Source organism: Sinohyriopsis cumingii, chromosome 9 (assembly GCF_028554795.1).
Source record: "Sinohyriopsis cumingii isolate HCF-2022 chromosome 9, ASM2855479v2, whole genome shotgun sequence".
Classification (NCBI taxonomy): Eukaryota; Metazoa; Mollusca; class Bivalvia; order Unionida; family Unionidae; genus Sinohyriopsis; species Sinohyriopsis cumingii.
In genome coordinates, this window is record NC_142969.1 from 4,831,287 (window position 1) to 4,852,969 (window position 21,683).

The 21,683-nt window shown below is 36.5% G+C and overlaps 1 protein-coding gene across 7 annotated transcripts in view; it reads right to left on the reverse strand.

Moving 5' to 3' along the window:
- LOC149791200 (LIM and SH3 domain protein F42H10.3-like) overlaps positions 1-21,683 on the reverse strand; it is a 135,135-nt gene that overhangs the window by 79,411 nt on the left and 34,041 nt on the right. For 5 of the 7 annotated variants that reach the window (XM_089969652.1, XM_089969658.1, XM_089969657.1 and 2 more), the window contains exon 2: positions 3,509-3,603. In XM_089969652.1, coding sequence (XP_089825778.1) covers positions 3,509-3,603 — 95 coding nt within the window. Of the gene's footprint in view, positions 1-3,508; positions 3,604-6,902; positions 6,927-7,015; positions 7,043-21,683 lie in introns of those variants that run through there. The other 2 variants (XM_089969654.1, XM_089969656.1) reach the window with 2 other exon arrangements.

Sequence of the window (21,683 nt, forward strand, 5' to 3'; positions counted from 1 at the left end):
ATGAATTAACCCTTTAATTTCTAAGTAACTTTGCAGGCATAGAACCCTAAACACTATGTAACTCTGCAGGCATTGAACCCTAAACACTAAGTAACTCTGCAGGCATAGAACCCTAAACACTAAGTAACTTTGCAGCCATTGAACCCTAAACACTAAGTAACTTTGCAGGCATAGAACCCTAAACACTAAGTAACTTTGCAGGCATAGAACCCTAAAGAATAAGTAACTTTGCAGGCATAGAACCCTAAACACTAAGTAACTCTGCAGGTATTGTACCCTAAACACTAAGTAACTTTGAAGTTGTAAAGCAAACTGACTTGTGGATTTTCCAATAACATAACTTTGCCAACTTTAAAGATATCTGACTGGATTAGGTAACAAAATAAAGGATAAAAGTCACACTGTATGACTAATTCAATAAAATTTGCATATCTATTATAACTGTTAAAATACAGGAGCAAAAAGGTAACAACAGATAAAATGCACATACATGAACAATATTTTCAAAAACTTCATTTAAATAAAAGAATTGAAAGTATTCCAGAGCTTTTCTGAAGCCATCTAATACTCTGTTGGGTTCAACTCTCCCAGAAAAGTGAAATAAATCCCATTGGTTCTAAACAAACACATGGAGTTCACACAAACACATGGAGTTCACACTTCCTCAGGTACAAAACCTTCAAAGTCCTCTTCATCGTCATCACTGTCACCCACAAGCCTCTCCAGATGTTTTCTCTCATTTTCAATCAACTTTATTAGGTCACAACAGATAAATATTTTGATAATTCATAATCTGACACTTCATTCTCATCTTGCTTCAAACTCTGCCATTTGAATAGAAATTGACCATTTGGAAACATGCTCAAAAAGTGCCTTTTTCTGGAGATTTCAAGTTGTATTCAAGCTTAACGCATGAAATAATCCAAATATCTACATAACAAGAAGGAAGTTATTAGAGGTATCCCAAAGTTTATGCAGTGGGGAACTATGACTGTAAAGAAGAACACTGCCCCAGACTGGTAAAGCAGTCCATACAGTTGACAGACTTAACTTCCCCTAGACAGGAAAACCCGATGAAAGGGTTATATCCCAGATAGTCCTAAAAGTTCTATCACAAATCCAAAATGTAAGACGTTCCAATTGAATTCCAGTGGTATTCCAAATAATTCCAATATTGAACTTGTTAATGTGCCCTTGTCATGACTGTGCTAACATACCAATGGCTTGGATTATGATGATGTGCTTATAGTCTTTTGATGTATGACAGCAATATAATTTTATAAAATGTTATTGTCTGAATACAGTGGAATTCCAAATTAATGTTCCAGCCCAGGAATATTACTGAGCACTTTGTAATTCCAGCAAATATATGAATAAATAAATCCTCCCAAACTAAAAGCTGAACACTTCAGCAAGACTGATTCTCCTTTAGATGTTAATGAGTAATTTTTCAGTTAAACAATATTATATAAAAGATTCAAAATTGCCAACCAGTTTAGGAATTCCCCAGTGGAAATCTGATGTCCTAGACTCAGACTCAAATAAACTTGTTTACCCCCTTGATAGCGATCTCAATATTTAATCCACCCTCATAGAGAAATATTAGCTATGTCTTACGTTGTTATCACTGGTTAGATACACCATGACCTTGACTTTGGACAAATACAAATGTATATAACATTACTCATTAAGAAAAGCCAACAAATATTACAAATTAAACATACATAACACTGTGGATCTTTTGAAATAGTAAAACATGTCGACATCTCCTGGAAAGCCTTTCCAATGTATGATACCAGTATAGCGTCACCTGCTCCTGATGTGCACAATACCACACGATTGGCAGAACTGTACATTTATTGCAAAAGGGTTTACTTTTTAGATTTACAAGAGACTGTTTATCCAACCAACCATAAAAGAAACTCCATCAGTTCCAAATCTTAAAATTATTTAACATTTATACCCCTTGATTCCATATAGGCTTTCAATTAATCAGACATGACTTGTTCACCTACATGAAAAATATTTTCTGAACAAAAGTTTATTTGTCTATGAAACATACAATGGCCTCCTATATTTCCTCAGGAATCTAACAAGACATATATTTTGCATTTTTACTGTGTTCCAAATTCATAAAGCCTCACAGACCTTAAAAGACAGTGATAACTTTTTTTAAATCTGTAGTTCATGGTCGGTTTTCCTTCCTTGGCTAACCAGGATACAAAACACAACACCTATCACTGCTTTAGTCTTCTGAAAAACTGCATTATTGGCCACAATGGCAAAATTACTATGCAACAAACTGTCTCTAATGGCCTGCTTAGCAAGGTGTGGTAAAGTTGATGTACTACTCGGGAAAATTCTGTTATCCACCTTTTCATATCTACCCCTCAGTAAAGCGGACAACTTTTTCAAATGCAAACAGCATTATGTTAAAGTAGTGACATGTCGCTAGAAGCATGTGACATGGGAAAATCACATACACTATCAAACATTAAAAGTTTTCTTAAATAAAAAATAAAAGAGGGCTAGAATTTATATCAATACATTATCTGAATTTGCTTCACACTTTCAACGAGTTTACAGAATTTAGTAGGATACCTAGATTGGTTCCCCGTCTCAAGAATAACGTAAAGGCAAAGCTAAAGTGGGACACTGTACCAGTCCAGTTCTTTACTAAAAATCATAAGATACATCAAGTAAGTGAATTACAGACGATGCAAAGTTTCATTACTGCATATAATGGATTAGGAGAATGGGGAAATGTGATAGGCTGTGCATATGTTCTATTGGAAAAGACTGCAAAATGAAATTTATTAATTTTCATTAAAACAATCATTGAGAAATAAGGGTACTGAATAAATGGTTCGTGTAGCCATATTAAACTAAAAGTCGAACAATGTTCCGAGTCCAGTTCATTTTTGCACCACTAATGATGTCTAGCACTGGAGCATCATGCCCCACCCAGTCACATTATCCTGACACCAGGCTAACCAGTCCTAACACTATAGCACTAACCTCTTAATTCTGTTCTGAGCACCAAGCGAGGCAGTTACTAGTACCATTGTTATAAGTCTCTGGTATGACTGGGCTCGGCTTCAGACCCAAGACATCCTGCATCTGAGGTGGATGCTCTAACCACTGAGGTGGATGCTCTAACCACTGAGGCCACTGGAGCAAGCCATTCTCAAAATTAGGTGTCTGCAGATTATGGAGAATCTGAGTTATTGTTGAGATTAATTTTCTTCTTTCTGTTACACTGACCTTAAACATGTTGATCTTTTGACCCCAAAAATGCTAGAGTTCTTCCTAACACCAAATGAAAGCCATCCTCAATATCTGGTAACTGTAGATGATGAACATAAACCCAATTGGTAAGACATTCAATCGGATAGCAGGCTGGACAGCATCGTAACATAACATGCACGCCTTATGGCAGGCATTTACAAAACTGAAACATGCACTCCCACAGTATGATCTATTCACACTAGAAAACTCTGTTACTCACGCATTGCAGTATGGCATTTTATCATAGCCCTTGTAGTTCTTCATATTCAGGGCCATGCTGCACACCTGACACTTGAAGCAAGCCTTGTGCCATACCTGCAAAAAAATTAAAACATTTGTACACAATACATGTCTTATGTTTGAGTTTATCTAATTATGCAGTTTGGCAACAACATATATATTATAAACATATAAATACTGTATGTCATGACTGATGTAAAATAATTTTTAACCAAATCTGTCAATGACAAAGTTGATACTCTGGAAACTCTTGGGACCTACTTGTATTGTACGCATTTGTACATGTTATCATATGGACTTCCTCGTTTCTCTAATGGACCATCCATACTGCAGCAATAATTAAGCCAAGAAAATGCCCTAACTAAAGCAACATGAAAACTGCATGGCATACAACACCAACATCAAGGAGATTACCATGACCACTGCATGGCAAACAACACCAACATCAAGGAGATTACCATGACCACTGCATGGCAAACAACACAAACATCAAGAATACCATGACCACTGCATGGCAAACAACACAAACATCAAGGAGATTACCATGACCACTGCATGGCAAACAACACAAACATCAAGGAGATTACCATGACCACTGCATGGCAAACAACACAAACATCAAGATTACCATGACCACTGCATGGCATACAACACAAAGATCAAGGAGATTACCATGACCACTGCATGGCAAACAACACCAACATCAAGGAGATTACCATGACCACTGTACGGCAAACAACACAAACATACAGGAGATTACCCTGACCACTGCATGGCAAACAACACAAACATCAAGGAGATTACCATGAATAATGTATGGCATACAACACAAACATCAAGATTATCATGAATACCACATGGCATACAACACAAACATCAAAATTACCATGACTATTGCATGAAATGAATCACATACATCAAGGAGATTACCATGACTACTGCATGGCATAAATCACATACATCAAGGAGATTACCATGACTACTGCATGGCATAAATCACATACATCAAGGAGATTACCATGACTACTGCATGGCATACAACACCAACATCAAGGAGATTACCATGAACACTGCATGGCATGCAACACAAACATCAACGAGATTACCATGACTACTGCATGGCATACAACACAAACATCCAAGCTGCCATATCTGTTTAAGCATCTATATCATTTATACAAACTTGAAATGGCTTCATGCTAGTATGTTTTCTGTTATGTTTGGTTAAATTCTATGGAGTGGTTTGGGGAAAAAATGTTGTGCAAAGGTTTATTTATTTTAAGTAATGATGGATATATCTGACTGCATTTCAGCATTGTTTGTATCAACTTGAAAGGTCTTTGTGATTGGTTGCATTCATGTTTGGATGAATTTGGATGCATGGTTGTGGAGATGTGACTAAATATTATTTAGTTAAATAAAATTCTACTCTTTGTAATGTTGGTCGTATTTTGATGCCCAAGCAGCATCACTGATATATACCTGAATAGTGTTCTCACGCCAGGATGCTTTCTAATCAAATTCTATTCCATAGTTTTTTTTCTATTTTTAAAGGTTTTTCTGTGTTTATTAATGGTGGCCATATCTGATGTCAGACTGGCATTATTCTTTCAAGCTTGAAAGACCTTTATGCCAGGATGCATTTTGTTGAGACTCGTCACGCAGTTATTGAGAAAAGTTCAAAACAGCAATTGCTGATGGATGTCAGATGAAAGATGAACATCAGCATAAGGCCATATACTATATGCTGAATTGGCGTTCCTGCCAGATGGGCAAGAAAACACAGTGTCACTAATAACAGCAATAAAAAAAAGCACATATACAATTTCCGATGCTTTAAAATGAATATATTACTTCTGGGGAAAAAGTATGGAAAGGGTAACTAAAACAAAACATAAGCTGAGAATTGTACTCAGTAACTTGCATCTTCTGGCATGTAACAATACTGTAAGCTCTTAGACTGAAATGGATGGCACTTAACACTACTACAGGGTCTCATACTGTGAAACAGATGGCATGTAACACTACTGTAGTTTCTCAAACAGTGAAACAGATGGCATGTAACACAACTATAGTTTCTCAAACAGTGAAACAGATGGCATGTAACACTACTGTAGTTTCTCAAACAGTGAAACAGATGGCATGTAACACAACTGTAGTTTCTCAAACAGTGAAACAGATGGCATGTAACACAACTATAGTTTCTCAAACAGTGAAACAGGTGGCATGTAACACAACTATAGTTTCCCAAACAGTGAAACAGATGGCATGTAACACAACTATAGTTTCTCAAACAGTGAAACAGATGGCATGTAACACAACTATAGTTTCTCAAACAGTGAAACAGATGGCATGTAACAACTGTAGTTTCTCAAACAGTGAAACAGATGGCATGTAACACAACTGTAGTTTAGGTCCTCATACGGTGAAACAGATGGCATGTAATACTACTGCAGGGTCTCATACTGTGAAGCAGATGGCATGTAACACTACTGTAGGTTCTCATACAGTGAAACAGATGGCATGTAACACTACGGCAGGGCCTCATACTGTGAAACAGATGGCATGTAACACAACTGTAGACTATCATACTGTGAAACATGGCATGTAACACAACTGTTGGCTCTCATACTGTGAAACAGATAGCATGTAACACAACTGTAGGCAGTAGCTTCTCATCGGTTGGTGGTTCTTCCAGAGGTTTTCCCAGGATCTTCCTCCACAATATATACTGGCCGCCATGTATAGCCTATCATGTGCTGAAAAATGGCTTTAAACCCCACTACAACAACAACAACTGTAGGCTCTCATACTGTGAAACAGTTGATCTTATGTGATAGATGCTCTTTCAAGAGTTTATCAGAGATTACAAGACCCATATAATGGATAGGTGCCGACACCTGCATAATCAGATATTACAAGACTCATATAGTGAATAGGTGCTGACACCTGCATAATCTGCAGGAGGTACTGATTTGTCAGAAAGATTGCATTCCAGGGTAATTGTGCATGCAGTTTAAAGAAGAATTATGCACATCAGAAAACAACAAAGATTCCTGAGTTAGTCAAAATACAATAAATCTGCCCAGTTACACAGAGCACAGAGTTAGTCAAAATACTATAAATCATGCCCTGCCACACAAAACAGAGGAGCTAGTTATGTATATGATACAGAGCCTTAAGTACCATTTTGAAATCAGTCCTGTGTTGTATTTTTTCCCCTCAAAAATCCACTAGAAATGTGTCCCTGCTAAACAGTTGCTTCCCCTCTCCACCCCAATCCAAACCCCAAGTATGATGCATTTGAAGGTTAAACAGGGACCACAACATTTTAAAAAAGGTAAAACAGCAAATATCAAAGATGACCAATCTACCATACAACTAGTCCACTAATTGTACTGCATCACTTTGTGTGCGAAAATCCAGATCCTTTCCTCTGACGATTTTTCACCCATTTACATCCGCAATATGAATGAATCTCACTCACTATTAAACCCATCCACGAGCTTGATGATCTAAGCCCATATTTTAAAGTTCAATTTAAATCTAATCGGCGACTAACCCTTCAATGTGAATGGGTACTGAATACTTTATAGGGGGTTTAACACTCCAAGAATTTCACTACAACCAACCAAAAAAAACATTCACATATGGATTATAAAATGCTTGCATTTGGTTTGTTTCCATAGAAACTTTACCAGTTATCATGGATGCTGTGAAATGTCAGCAAGACAGAAAGCAGGGGATGTAAACAGTAATGACATAACCTATTTTGGCACTCCCTACTAATGTGTCTGACTCCTGAAATTAGAAACTGCCAGTTTACAAACCAATACAAGTGTGTCAGTTGGTATTTAAGGAAAGTGGAGGAGGACCTGATTCACTTCCTGAGAAGTGTACATGATCCTATGCCATAACACTGTTCACATGATCCTATGCCATAACACTGTTCACATGATCCTTTGCCATAACACTGTTCACATGATCCTTTGCCATAACACTGTTCACATGATCCTTTGCCATAACACTGTTCACATGATCCTTTGCCATAACACTATTCACATTAACCATCAGAAAACCGTATATACTTGCTTATAAGTTGAGTCAAACTTCAAGCAACAAAGATCCTGATCTACTGTAGCATAATGTGCCTGCCGAAAAGGGTCTATGTTGTTGTTTTACTGATTACTCCTAACAAACTGCACATACCCAGACCGGCCAATGCATCATGCGATGGCAGATCTGAGTCTGTGCAGCTTCCTGTAGGACTTGTCCAATAAGCACATATAGAAGGTATACCATTTTATTTGTAGGCCACCTTACAATAGATATATTATACACATACACTGTGGAAACACCTACATGTGATAATCATTTGGAGAGCTACAGTTGATAGAACTATCAGACTTATAATCTAGGGGTTGCATGTACCTCCCATAACTGATATGATACCTAGCCAGAGTTCGGTATGGTATCAGTTTACTCAAGTTTCCTCTGACCTATGTCATCCCATGTTGGATATTTGGAGATTTATGTTGGGGTGTACACAACAATACACCACTGCTAGTGTTGCTATAGGAAAAAAATCAAAAAATGGGGTGACAAGGGTCAGGAGAAACTCAGACTAAACTGATACCTTACCCAATCATGTGATAAAAGTGCCATTCAAACAGTGGTTCTGAACTATTAATAGCGGCGACCCAGATTAGGTTTCTGGTGTTAGCCATGCCACCTATCAGGTGCTAAATAAAACACTTGCTAGGATATTTCAAATTATTAAGGTTGATCATGGTGACCCACTCAAAACGGCAATGTGGCCTATTTTGGGTTGCAACCCACGGGTTAAGAACCAATGCATTAAACCAACCAGCATCATCAGGACTTGAATTTAACATTTTGAACTACTTGTACATCGTTAGAGTGGAGAAAATATCAACTTGTACAATCCTATTCTTTTAATGACATTACTGTTAAACCAGATAAAAAATTTAATAATACATTTTAAGCCAGGAGATATGAAGTCATAAGAACTATACTATCGTTCAATCATTTCATTTTAAGTTTTATCATCATCTTATATAAAAAAATACAACACCAGATGAATAGTTTTTTTGTTGCTGGTAAATGAAGTCTGATTTTTAACAGGCACAAAAATGGGTATGCAATTCCTGCCCAATCTACTTTAAATAAGATGAAGAAATAAATTAAAATTTTAAAATTTCGTACTCCATGAAATGAACTTCTTAAGCAAATCTGAAGCAATACAGTATGTAGGCATCACAAATACCAGCAATGAAATGTACCTTCACATTTATAAAGTATATGCACTGAGACAAATCACAGTTTAGGATTATTACGATTTAGCTTACATGTATCATTTTGTCAACAAAATGTGGAAGAATTAGCTTTCAGAGGTTTTAATTAAACCTATTTTTGAATACGCTTGCATGGTTTGGGCACCCATTCCACAGGTAGCATAGAATGAACTTGATACGATCCAAGCAACCAGGTTTGTAACATCAAATTCAAACTACAGGAAGTATGACCTAAATATTAAGTTGCCTTAGAAACACTTAAACCAATATAGATTGGAAAATAGATTAATAGCTTTTTACAAAGGTTAAACAAAATTACAAAAATCCCCTGCTATCATTTGACCCCAAAATAGGAGCAATCAGCATGAATATCCATCTACAAGATACCAACTGCTTGAACAGACTGTAATAAATTGTTTTTTTCCCCCAGGAACCATCAAAGATTGGAAGTTTTTACCATAACTATTAATCACAAACAGTGAGTCTTTGCAAACCCAAATTCATACCTTTGCAAATTTAGCACAATTGCTTCCTTATAGCACTTTTTGGTGAAGTTGCGTATTGAATTAATGTCTGATGTAGCATCAACCTAATTTAAGTCGCACAAGTCCCATATTCATATTTCTGAACCATGAGAGTCAAAATCACAAAATTAAGTCCCATATTCGTATATCTGAACCATGAGAGTCAAATTCACAAAATTAAGTCCCATGTTTGTCTTTCTGAACCACGAGTCAAAATCACACAAGTCCCATGTTTGTATTTCTGAACAATGAGAGTTCAAATTACGAAGTTCCATGTTTGTATTTCTGAACCATGAGTCAAAATCACACAAGGCCCATGTTTGTATTTCTGAACCATGAGAGACAAAATCACACAAGGCCCATGTTTGTATATCTGAACCATGAGAGTCAAAATCACAAGGTCCAAGTTTGTATTTTTAAACCATCCAAGTCACAATCACACAGGTCTGTTTGTATTTTTAAACTATGCAAGTCAAAATCACACAAGTCCAAGTTTATATTTTTCAAACAAATCACACAAGTCCAAGTTTATGTTTTTCAAACAAATCACACAAGTCCAAGTTTATATTTTTCAAACAAATCAAACAACTCCATGGCTGTATTTTTCAAACAAATCACACAACTCCATGGTTGTAATTTTGAACCAAAAGAGGTTCTTCAACATAACTCACCATACGGAACACAAACATGTCAGGAACAGTGATTGTATTTTTTGAGGAAAGCCAGAATAATGTGACGTGTATGATATTGGCCATCTCATGAACAATACAAGCAGAGCACATTATCAAACAAAAAACACATATCGTTGTAACAAACTTTACCAAAGATAATGTAGCAGATATATTTCCATATTGTGAATAAACAGGATGAGCAAGGAAGAGATAATATGCTTCCCTGTGAGAAAAAAAATTGTTGTACCCTAATACACATTATAGACTACAAGCCAGATAACTCACAGTAAGGTAACTGATTCCAAAGCAACCTTAATTTCAACATCGCCACATTATTTTTTGGAAATGTAGTACTTCAGGGAGTTCTGTTTAATGACTTCCTGTATCTCACTGGAAAATTTGCACCTGCAAAGAGATGCAACAGACTGAAGCATCGGCTCGCACATTTTATAAATAACTCACATTCTGTGAGTATGCAAGCATTAAATTCCAGCCCTGCATCATGTAATGGGATCAATGACAATATCTGGCCTATTAAAAGGGACAGCCCTGCATCGCGTAATGGGATCAATGACAATATCTGGCCTATTAAAAGGGACAGCCCTGCATCGCGTAATGGAGGTTATGACAATATCTGGTCAAATAAAAGGGACAGTCCTGCATCGTGTAATGGGATCAATGACAATATCTGGCCTATTAAAAGGGACAGCCCTGCATCGCGTAATGGAGGTAACGACAATATCTGGCCTATTAAAAGGGACAGCCATGCATCGTGTAATGGAGGTAATGACAATATCTGGCCTATTAAAAGGGACAGCCCTGCATCATGTAATGGAGGTAATGACAATATCTGGCCTATTAAAAGGGACAGCCCTGCATTGTGTAATGGAGGTTATGACAATATCTGGCCGATTAAAAGGGACAGCCCTGCATCATGTAATGGAGGTAATGACAATATCTGGCCTATTAAAAGGGACAGCCCTGCATCGTGTAATGGAGGTAAGGACAATATCTGGCCTATTAAAAGGGACAGCCCTGCATCATGTAATGGAGGTAATGACAATATCTGGCCTATTAAATGGGACAGCCTGCATCGTGTAAATGAGGTAATGACAATATCTGGCCTATTAAAAGGGACAGCCTGCATCGTGTAAATGAGGTAATGACAATATCTGGCCTATTAAAAGGGACAGCCCTGCATCGTGTAATGGAGGTAATGACAGTATCTGGCCTATTAAAAGGGGCAGCCCTGCATCGTGTAATGTAGGTAATGACAATATCTGGCCGATTAAAAGGGACAGCCCTGCATTGTGTAATGGAGGTAATGACAATATCTGGCCGATTAAAAGGGACAGCCCTGCATAATGTAATGGAGGTAATGACAATATCTGGCCGATTAAAAGGGACAGCCCTGCATCGTGTAATGGAGGTAATGACAATATCTGGCCTATTAAAAGGGACAGCCCTGCATCGTGTAATGGAGGTAATGACAATATCTGGCCTATTAAAAGGGGCAGCCCTGCATCATGTAATGAAGGTAACGACAATATCTGGCCTATTAAAAGGGACAGCCCTGCATCGTGTAATGGAGGTAACGACAATATCTGGTCTATTAAAAGGGACAGCCCTGCATCGTGTAATGGAGGTAAGGACAATATCTGGCCTATTAAAAGGGACAGCTCTGCATCATGCAATGGAGGTAATGACAATATCTGGCCTAATTAAAGGGGCAAACTTACATCATGTAATGGGATCAATGAAAAATTCTGGCCAAATTAAAGGAACAGTGTTATAATGAGGTACTTTATTGTAAGGGACCACTGTACTTGTCCATATGAAATGCCTAATTTGCATACAAACTGTCCAATACACAAATTAAATCCTAATCCTATGTCACTTATAAGTGTTCTATACTGTAAGTAAGAGAATAGTCACTTGGAAGCCCTATATAAGCAATAAATATAAGTGACCTATAAGTCACTAACATGTGTTTTTAATAAGCTGAGTCAATTTTAGTTTCAATTTTTATTTTTAGGATGGTGGTCACATCTAATGGCAATCTGATTAAAATCAGATCTCTGCTGTCCTACATGAAGATCTGACAGTGACCTATTAGAGGTCAAGTTCTGGTAACCTATATTATTACTATAATCGCTAATTTTATCAACATATCAGATGAAGTCTTCTATCTTTGCATCTGGAGACTCAGAAGTGTGGATAAAGAGCTTGAATGTATACCTAGTGATCTGACTCACTTTCATATTTTTGAAAGCTGCATTTACATTGGCTTAATTCAAAGGTCAGCGGAACATGACCCTTAAGTGGCAGTCGTCAGATCTTCGCCTAGGTTAGAGGAGGTCTGATTTTAATCAGATGAATCTAATGGAGGATCAGCATCCTTCATGCCAGGATGTCTTCTATCAAATTTGGTCTAATAATGTTGAGCAGTTTGGGAGAAGAAGTTGTTTACCTGTTTTCATCTTTTTGTGACCATATCAGACCAAACTTCATGCCAGGATGCCTTCCATCAAATTTGACCAAACTTCATGCCAGGATGCCTTCCATCAAATTTGAAACAAACTTCATGCCAGGATGCCTTCCATCAAATTTGAAACAAACTTCATGCCAGGATGCCTTCCATCAAATTTGAAACAAACTTCATGCCACAATGCCTTCCGTCAAATTTGACCAAACTTCATGCCACGATGCCTTACATCAAATTTAACCAAACTTCATGCCACGATGCCTTCCATCAAATTTGACCAAACTTCATGCCAGGATGCCTGCCATCAAATCTGACCAAACATCAAGTCAGGATGCCTTTATTAAATTTAACCAAATTTCCTGCCACAATGCCTTCCATTAAATTTGGTCAAATTCTGTTAAGTGGTTTTAAGAAGCTGCTGAACTTGTTTAATACCTTTAGTAATGATATCCATATCTGATGGTCAATTAGCACCATCTAAATATATTTTTAAAGATCTTCATGCAAGAGTCTGAATTTGGTAAAATGTTATTGCAGGTTTCTCAAAAGATGCTGGTGAGCTAAAACCTTCAACACAAAACTTTACCATGGAATCTTAAAGTTTTCACTATCAGAAAGGATAGATACATCGCATTAGTTGCTAATGCAGATGAGACCAAACTTTTTCCCTGAACTTCTGTATGTAAGTCCTACAGAGTTCTGCTGACTGCTTTGTCATAATGGGGAGTGGAGACAGACAGGCCAGAAGAATTGGCTGATTAATTAAAAGAGGATGCCAGACTCCAATGCTTGAAGATTAGTCATTTACACTAAACTGCTTTGGCAATGCTGTCTAAATTTTTCTGTAGTGAATCAAGAAAAGATTCCACACATATATTATTACTAGGATGGCTCAGAATATCAAAATAATCCAACTAATTGTAAGAAAATTTCAGAGAAAAAAAATCATCTGATTTTTCCTTAAAAAATGTAGGAGTGTTTTACCCTAATTGATGTTATGATTCAAGAAATAAAGTTCACAACAGTATACTGATAAATGGGCCTAGTTGAAAAGACATTTATTTTTTCAAGCTCTATAAATGTCTGGCTCTTTTGAACAACACCATCAGGTTCTTCTGGACAACACCAAGATATATATACATACATATTAGTGGCATGCAGCCATTACAGCTGCACCATTACATTCTGATGTACAATACATGTAGTAAATGGACTAAATAGCCTCATAATGAAGTGATCCTCAGTATGGAATGTAAAAAGTTGCAGGATGAAACAGCTTCACTGTAAAGTGGCTCCCTAGTATGGTAGGTGTGCAGGTACATGTAAAGGACATAATAGCCTCATGATAAAGTAGTTAAGTACATAAAGTATGTAGATAGAGAACAAAATAGCCTCACAATGAAGTAAACCTGCATAACAACAATAAGAAACCCTGACAATGACATAAAGACATCAAATAAACCAAATTAAAAGACAGACACAATCACAAATATCAATAAAGGCAAACCAACAACCACCCACCACCCAACCCTAGGCTTTACATAGGGTTAATGAGATCCACGCTGCAGTTTCTGGTTTCATTTTGGTTTTGAATCATGCCCATTAAATTCCCAGGGGATGATTAGGTTTGGGCATCATTCAAACTGTCAGACTGTAACACTTGGACTGCACAACATTCACAACACCCATATGGTCAACAATATCAGCACTGTTTTATATGTATCAGATGTCCATTGATAGTATGAATTGCTACAATATATATCTATACTCACAATGATATCACCAATGTTTTATATGTATCAAATGTCCTTTGATAGTATGAATTGCTACAATATATATCTGTACCCCTGTGAAATGGAGTTCTTGAAATTATGAACAGTTCATGAACTTTATGAACTATTCTTGAACTGAACATGAAACGTTCTTCAAATCAATTTTTGGCTGTTCATGAACTACAGTTCATAAACAGTTCATGAATAACTTTAAGAACAAATGAAGTACAATTCAAGAACAATAATACATCACAAGAGTTCAAGAACTGTTCTTGAATGAGTTCATGAACATGTTAAGAACAGTTAATGTACTAAAATGAATTTAAATAGTTCATAACAGCTCATGAATAGTTCTTGACAGAATTCTAGACCATGTTAAGAACATTTAATATACAAAAATGAATTTAAATAGTTCATAAAAAATTCATGAATAGTTCTTGACAGAATTCTGGACCATGTCAAGAACAGTTAAAGAACTAAAAGAATGGCAATTAAATTAAATTAAATAGCTGAAAAGTTTAAGATAATATCTTGAAACAAATCAGGAAAAGTTTAAGCACACAAAAGTTGCAGCTGAAATAACTGAAAAGTTCATAAACATTTATGTTCATTTGATTTTGAATACAGCACCATTCAATGAAAGAGACTACTTTTGTCATAAACGTAACCTTTTAAACCGCAAGCTCACTCCATGTTTTAAATATTACTTAAAATGAAATGTTCTAGGCAATTATAAAACCAGAGGATGTCTGAAAAGATGACAACAATAACAAGAATCTAATATGAAATTCTGTACGGCCTTATAGTTAGCAAAATAATGAAATCAGAAAGAAATATTATATCCATGCAACTTGTGCTTTATGATTCTCACATACATGTAAAGTAACCCCTAGCACATGATACTGTATTATAATTACTATATAAAATCATTCGCAACATCGAGGTCAATCGTACGGGTCATATGTTACATCGCAGAAATAGCCGAGATAAATCCGAATAACGGTTGCTGATGCGGTTGGTCAATTCGAAATCGAAATATTCCGCCAACAGATATCGTTGTCGTTTGCTAAATATGAAATGAAATGGATTCACTGATAGAAGGTCGAAAATACTTTTTGTTGTTTTGGTATTACAATGAAAGGAATTGGTCAATACAAAGCGTCACTACAATACTGAAGCCATGATGAGTACAGAAGAGGAGATTTAGTAATGGCTAAATTTCAAGGGAAACCTTACCATGCAGCCATCCTAGGAATTGAAGGTAAACTATTTTAAACCATTTCTTGTAAAATAGACCTCACCAGAGACTCTTTTACTTAGGGCCTGTGGTTTTGGTTAGTAACATAACAAGATTTACTGTCAAAATGAAAATGTCATAATCCTAAGTAAGTAATAATTTATTTTTTAAACATATTTTGCGCGGGGTATTATCCAGTCATATGACCGCAGTAATCCTGAAATGGTCTCTTGAGCATTAAGGGTTCCAACTGGACTGGAACCCTTACACCAATCCCTGCCCCACCCCCCTTCAGAAATTATGTTTAAAAAAAAACAGGACAGTAAAGTTGTCTGAACAGCAAAATTTTTTCCTGCCAAGAAAATATCATTATTAAAGAAGTGAAAATTTGTTTCTATGTTTGTTTTATGTTAGTTCAATCATTAACGGCATAACTGTGTTAAAGTATCTACTTTAGGTGTATTTATAAAAGGTTCAAAAGTTTTTATCTGGAATGTGATTCACTGTGACAGAAATGAACAATTCTGGAATTATTCACGAACTCTTTTAGAACACTTGTTCATGAAATATTAATAAAATGCACCTGAACATTTCATGAGCAGTTCATGAACATCAAATGGCCGAATTTTCAAGAACTTAATTTCAAGAACTGTTCTAGAACATTAGTTCTTGAACAGTTCATGAACAATCCATGTTAAAATGTTCACTAACTGTTCAAGAACTTATGTTCTAGAACATTCAGGTTCTGACGTTCTTGAAAATTCAGCCATTTAATGTTCAAGAACTGCTCATGAAATGTTCATGTGCATTTTATGAATGGTTCATGAAAAGTATTCTAGAACAATTCATGGATAATTCAAGAACTGTTCATGAAATTTTCACAGGGGTACTCACAACATCATCACCACTGTTTTATATGTATCAAATGTCCACTGAGTACATTTATTTTTATTGTAATTAGATTCTTGAGTTGAGAGCGAAATGAGACAGAAAATATACACTTACTTTGTATGTTTGTCCCTTTAGGTTGCCGAGTAGCGCGTGTTCCATAGAACTTGTTCGGGTACGATCTGTTTACTTTTCATACACGGTCAGTACCATAAAATGATAATTATTTATTTTATACACATCTTTTGTACACTGAAATTATTCATTATTTTTTTGTATACGAAAAATTACACCAAATATGATAGTCACCTAAAATGTATAGTGATTATTGGTCCTGTAATATGATAGCTTTTTGGAATGTAAAGAAAAAGGTCTACAAGTGAAAGTAACTGCACTAGTGTTATTATGCATATTTAACTTGTATTTGTTAGGTTTTTCCTCAATCATTATATGTTATGTATAACTGTGTTTTGGACTTGTCCAAAATCAAGTTCATTGTGTACCTGACCTGTAACTTTTATTTTGTAAACAAAAAATACATAGATAATATTTCTCTACGTGGGTTAAATATTAGGATCATTATCAATGGAGGTAAATGTTTGTTGAGATCTGGGTCTATGACATTGGAATGCACCATGATAAACCTGGTCTACCTGATGTTTCCCATGTTCTTTCTTCTTTGTTATAATTTTAGTAATAGACCTTGTCTTGTTGACAACACAGAATATTCTAAAAGTGAAATTTTGAATTGTCCGGGTTCAAATTTTGTGTCTTAGCATTTTATATAATGTTGTTTACTTCAGAAATTAATTGAACTTGCATTTAACATCAGAGGCAGACTCATTCTTATTGTATTGTTCAGTATTTAATTTAGGTGGAACTATTTATTCAAATTATTATTCACTGGAAATACAAAGTGCTGATCTATAGTATTCTTGGACTGGAACATAAATCTGGAATTATAGTGAATTTAGACAAGAACATTTTGAATTATATTATTGTGATACATCGAGACACTGTTAGCACATCACAATTCAGGCCACTGGCACATTACGATGTTCAAGACAACAGGAGGCACATCAGTGCATTCAATATTGGATATTATTTGGAATACCACTGGAATTCAGTAGGAACTTTAGGATTTTTGATAAATATTTTAGGACTATTTGAGATTTAATTTGCATTACAGTGAGTTCTTTTTTAATTTTCACTTTTTATTCTAAGGAAAAAAATTATCTGTTGAATGTTACAAAACTTGTAAGATTTTGCTCTTTCCTGTTACTTGGTTTAGGATCTCAGCATGACACCACATACAGTACACCATACTAGGATTGCAACATGACACCATATGCAGTACACAATACTACCAGTACAGGATCCTTGCGTGACACCTCATGCAACACAACATGTACAACAGGATTTCAATATGACACCATATGCAACATGGAATCTCTGCATGACATCACCTACTGCATACCAATCTAGCACTAAAGAATTATTTTACATGACACTATAGTACACTACTCCAACAGTACATTATCCTTTTATGTGGTACTGCACCAAGTTAATGGTACAGGATTATTTTATTGATACCATACATACAACACCATAATAACTGTATAGTATCATTTTACATGACACACTATCACAATTGCAGTACAGGATCCATGTATATGACACACTATATGTGAAGAGGCAAATTTCTGGCGATCTATGAAGTACACATTAACTTGGGCCAGAGAACAATTAATTAGATTTATGGGGACAGGCACGTATCAAATCGCCCTACGGCCATTATTGGTAATGTCTTTTTGAGGGGAGACTTTTATTCTTAATTTAGCATTCGTTTATTGAGCCAGTAGTAGAAGACAAAAGCTAACTTCGATTCCATAGTGTAAATATCAGAACTGAAAGATCACAGAACACTGTTACTCAAACTACAAGGTCAAGTTTGACATTAAGGGTGGTCAACCTCTAGATAACAAGAACCAAATTAAGCGGACACCTTGAAAGAAGGTACAATCCGCCAACCCATAAACCTCTTGCAAGAAGAGGGGACTTTGTGTAAGGTTTCTACAAAGTGGACTGTGGGTCACTTACACTATCATATTAGCAGTACAGGATCCATGTATATGACACACTATCACAATAGCAGTACAGGATCCATGTATATGACACGCTATCATATTAGCAGTACAGGATCCATGTATATGACACACTATCATATTAGCAGAACAGGATCCATGTATATGACAAACTATCACATTAGCAGTACAGGATCCATGTATATGACAAACTATCACATTAGCAGTAGAGGATCCATGTATATGACACACTGTCGTATTAGCAGTACAGGATCCTTGTATATGACACATTATCATATTAGCAGTACAGAATCCATGTATATGACAAACTATCACATTAGCAGTACAGGATCCATGTATATGACACACTATTGTATCAGCAGTACAGGATCCTTGTACATGTATATGACACACTATCGTATTAGCAGTATAGGATCCATGTATATGACACACTATTGTATTAGCAGTACAGGATCCTTGCATATGACACACTATTGTATCAGCAGTACAGGATCCTTGTACATGTATATGACACACTATCGTATTAGCAGTATAGGATCCATGTATATGACACACTATTGTATTAGCAGCACAGGATCCATGTATATGACACTATCGTATTAGCAGTATAGGATCCATGTATATGACACACTATTGTATTAGCAGTATAGGATCCATGTATATGACACATTATCATATTAGCAGCACAGGATCCATGTATATGACACTATTGTATTAGCAGTATAGGAACCATGTATGTGACACACTACTGTATTAGCAGTATAGGATCCATGTATATGACACACTATTGTATTAGCAGCACAGGATCCATGTATATGACACACTATTGTATTAGCAGCACAGGATCCATGTATATGACACTATTGTATTAGCAGTATAGGATCCATGTATATGACACACTATTGTATTAGCAGTACAAGATCCTTGTATATGATACTACATCATACCAATACACATTAATTCCTTTTACGATACACCATGCACGACACCATTTTAGCAGTAAAGGATATTGTTATGTGTTACCACATGCACCATACATACTGGCTGTACAGGATTGTTGTGTGATATCACATGCACCACACCATACTGGCTATACAGGATTCTGTTGTGCGATATCACATACACCACACCATACTGGCTGTACAGGATTCTGTTGTGTGATACTACATGCACCATACATACTGGCTGTACAGGATTCTGTTGTGCGATATCACATGCACCACACCATACTGGCTGTACAGGATTCTGTTGTGTGATATCACATGCACCACACCATACTGGCTGTACAGGATTGTTGTGTGATATCACATGCACCACACCATCCTGGCTGTACGGGATTCTGTTGCGTGATACTACATGCACCACACCATTTTAGCAGTACATGATACTGTCATGTGATATCACATGCACCACACCATCCTGGCTGTACAGGATTCTGTTGTGTGATATCACATGCACCACACCATACTGGCTGTAAAGGATTGTTGTGTGATATCACATGCACCACACCATCCTGGCTGTACAGGATTCTGTTGTGTGATACTACACGCACCACACCATTTTAGCAGTACATGATACTGTCATGTGATACCACTTGCACCACAGCATACTGGCTGTACAGGATTCTGTTGTGTGATACCACATGCACCACACCATACTGGCTGTACAGGATTCTGTTGTGTGATACTACATGCACCACACCATACTGGCTGTACAGGATTCTGTTGTGTGATATCACATGCACCACACCATCCTGGCTGTACAGGATTCTGTTGTGTGATACTACATGCACCACACCATTTTAGCAGTACACGATACTGTCATGTGATACCACTTGCACCACACCATACTGGCTGTACAGGATTCTGTTGTGTGATACCACATGCACCACACCATACTGGCTGTACAGGATTCTGTTGTGTGATACTACATGCACCACACCATACTGGCTGTACAGGATTCTGTTGTGTGATACTACATGCACCACACCATACTGGCTGTACAGGATTCTGTTGTGTGACACTACATGCACCACACCATACTGGCTGTACAGGATTCTGTTGTGTGATACTACATGCACCACACTATACTGGCTGTACAGGATTCTGTTGTGTGATACTACATGCACCACACCATACTGGCTGTACAGGATTCTGTTGTGTGATACCACAGGCACTACATCATACCGGCAATATAGGATACGGTTATGTGATACCTCACGCACCACTTTAGCAGTACCGGATACTGTTAGGTGATACCAAACGATAACAGCAGTACAGGATATGGTTGTGTGATACATGTACCACATTTATGATACCACGTGTACCTCATCATACAAGCAGTAAGGGATCATTTAGTACACCACCTGAACCATACCATGCTGATACAGTGGCCAAAAAAAATGTGTCCGGTCGTCCGAATGTCCCTATTTTTTGGTGCTGACCCTAGCAATTTTTTCCCCAGGGTTAAAAAAAAATTCAGAATTTTAAACAAATAATACTAGAAAATTGATCTGTGCATGTAATTGAGCCAGTTTTGCTCAGTACTGGTAACACTTAGAACAATATTTATACTAAATATAAGTTTTATATAAAAAAAACTAACTCAAAAACCTAATTTTAAAACTAGTGCTGCAGGAAACACATGGGGGGGGGTCTAAAGATCTTTATATAGGACACCATACACATAACTACATACAAACAGTACAGAATACTTTTATGGTGCAACGGGAGCTTTGTTTCAAATAATTGTTTCCTTACAAAAAAATTTAATTCCCCTAATGTATTCATTTAATGATACGGAATAAGAGGACAGACAGCTGCCATCTTTGTTCGTCTATGGGAATATCCAAAATCACATAATAACTTGTTACAATTTTCTGAAACTAATGTTCAATAATTTATTATGTGTCAAATTTTACTGCATGCATATGCCATGACTTGGACCGAACATCTATAAAAAATTTAAATTTAAGTTTCTGCTGTTATTAGTCAAGTATATTTATTGGTTACTGTCAAATTCTAAACTCAAACTAGTAACTGTTGCCCCTAATAAATGTTCCCAAAGCATTAATTATCTAACTTTTGTACTGATAATCAATTTTAACATGTATATCAACTGATTAACTATTTAACTGGTTAATTGTACCAACCATTTTA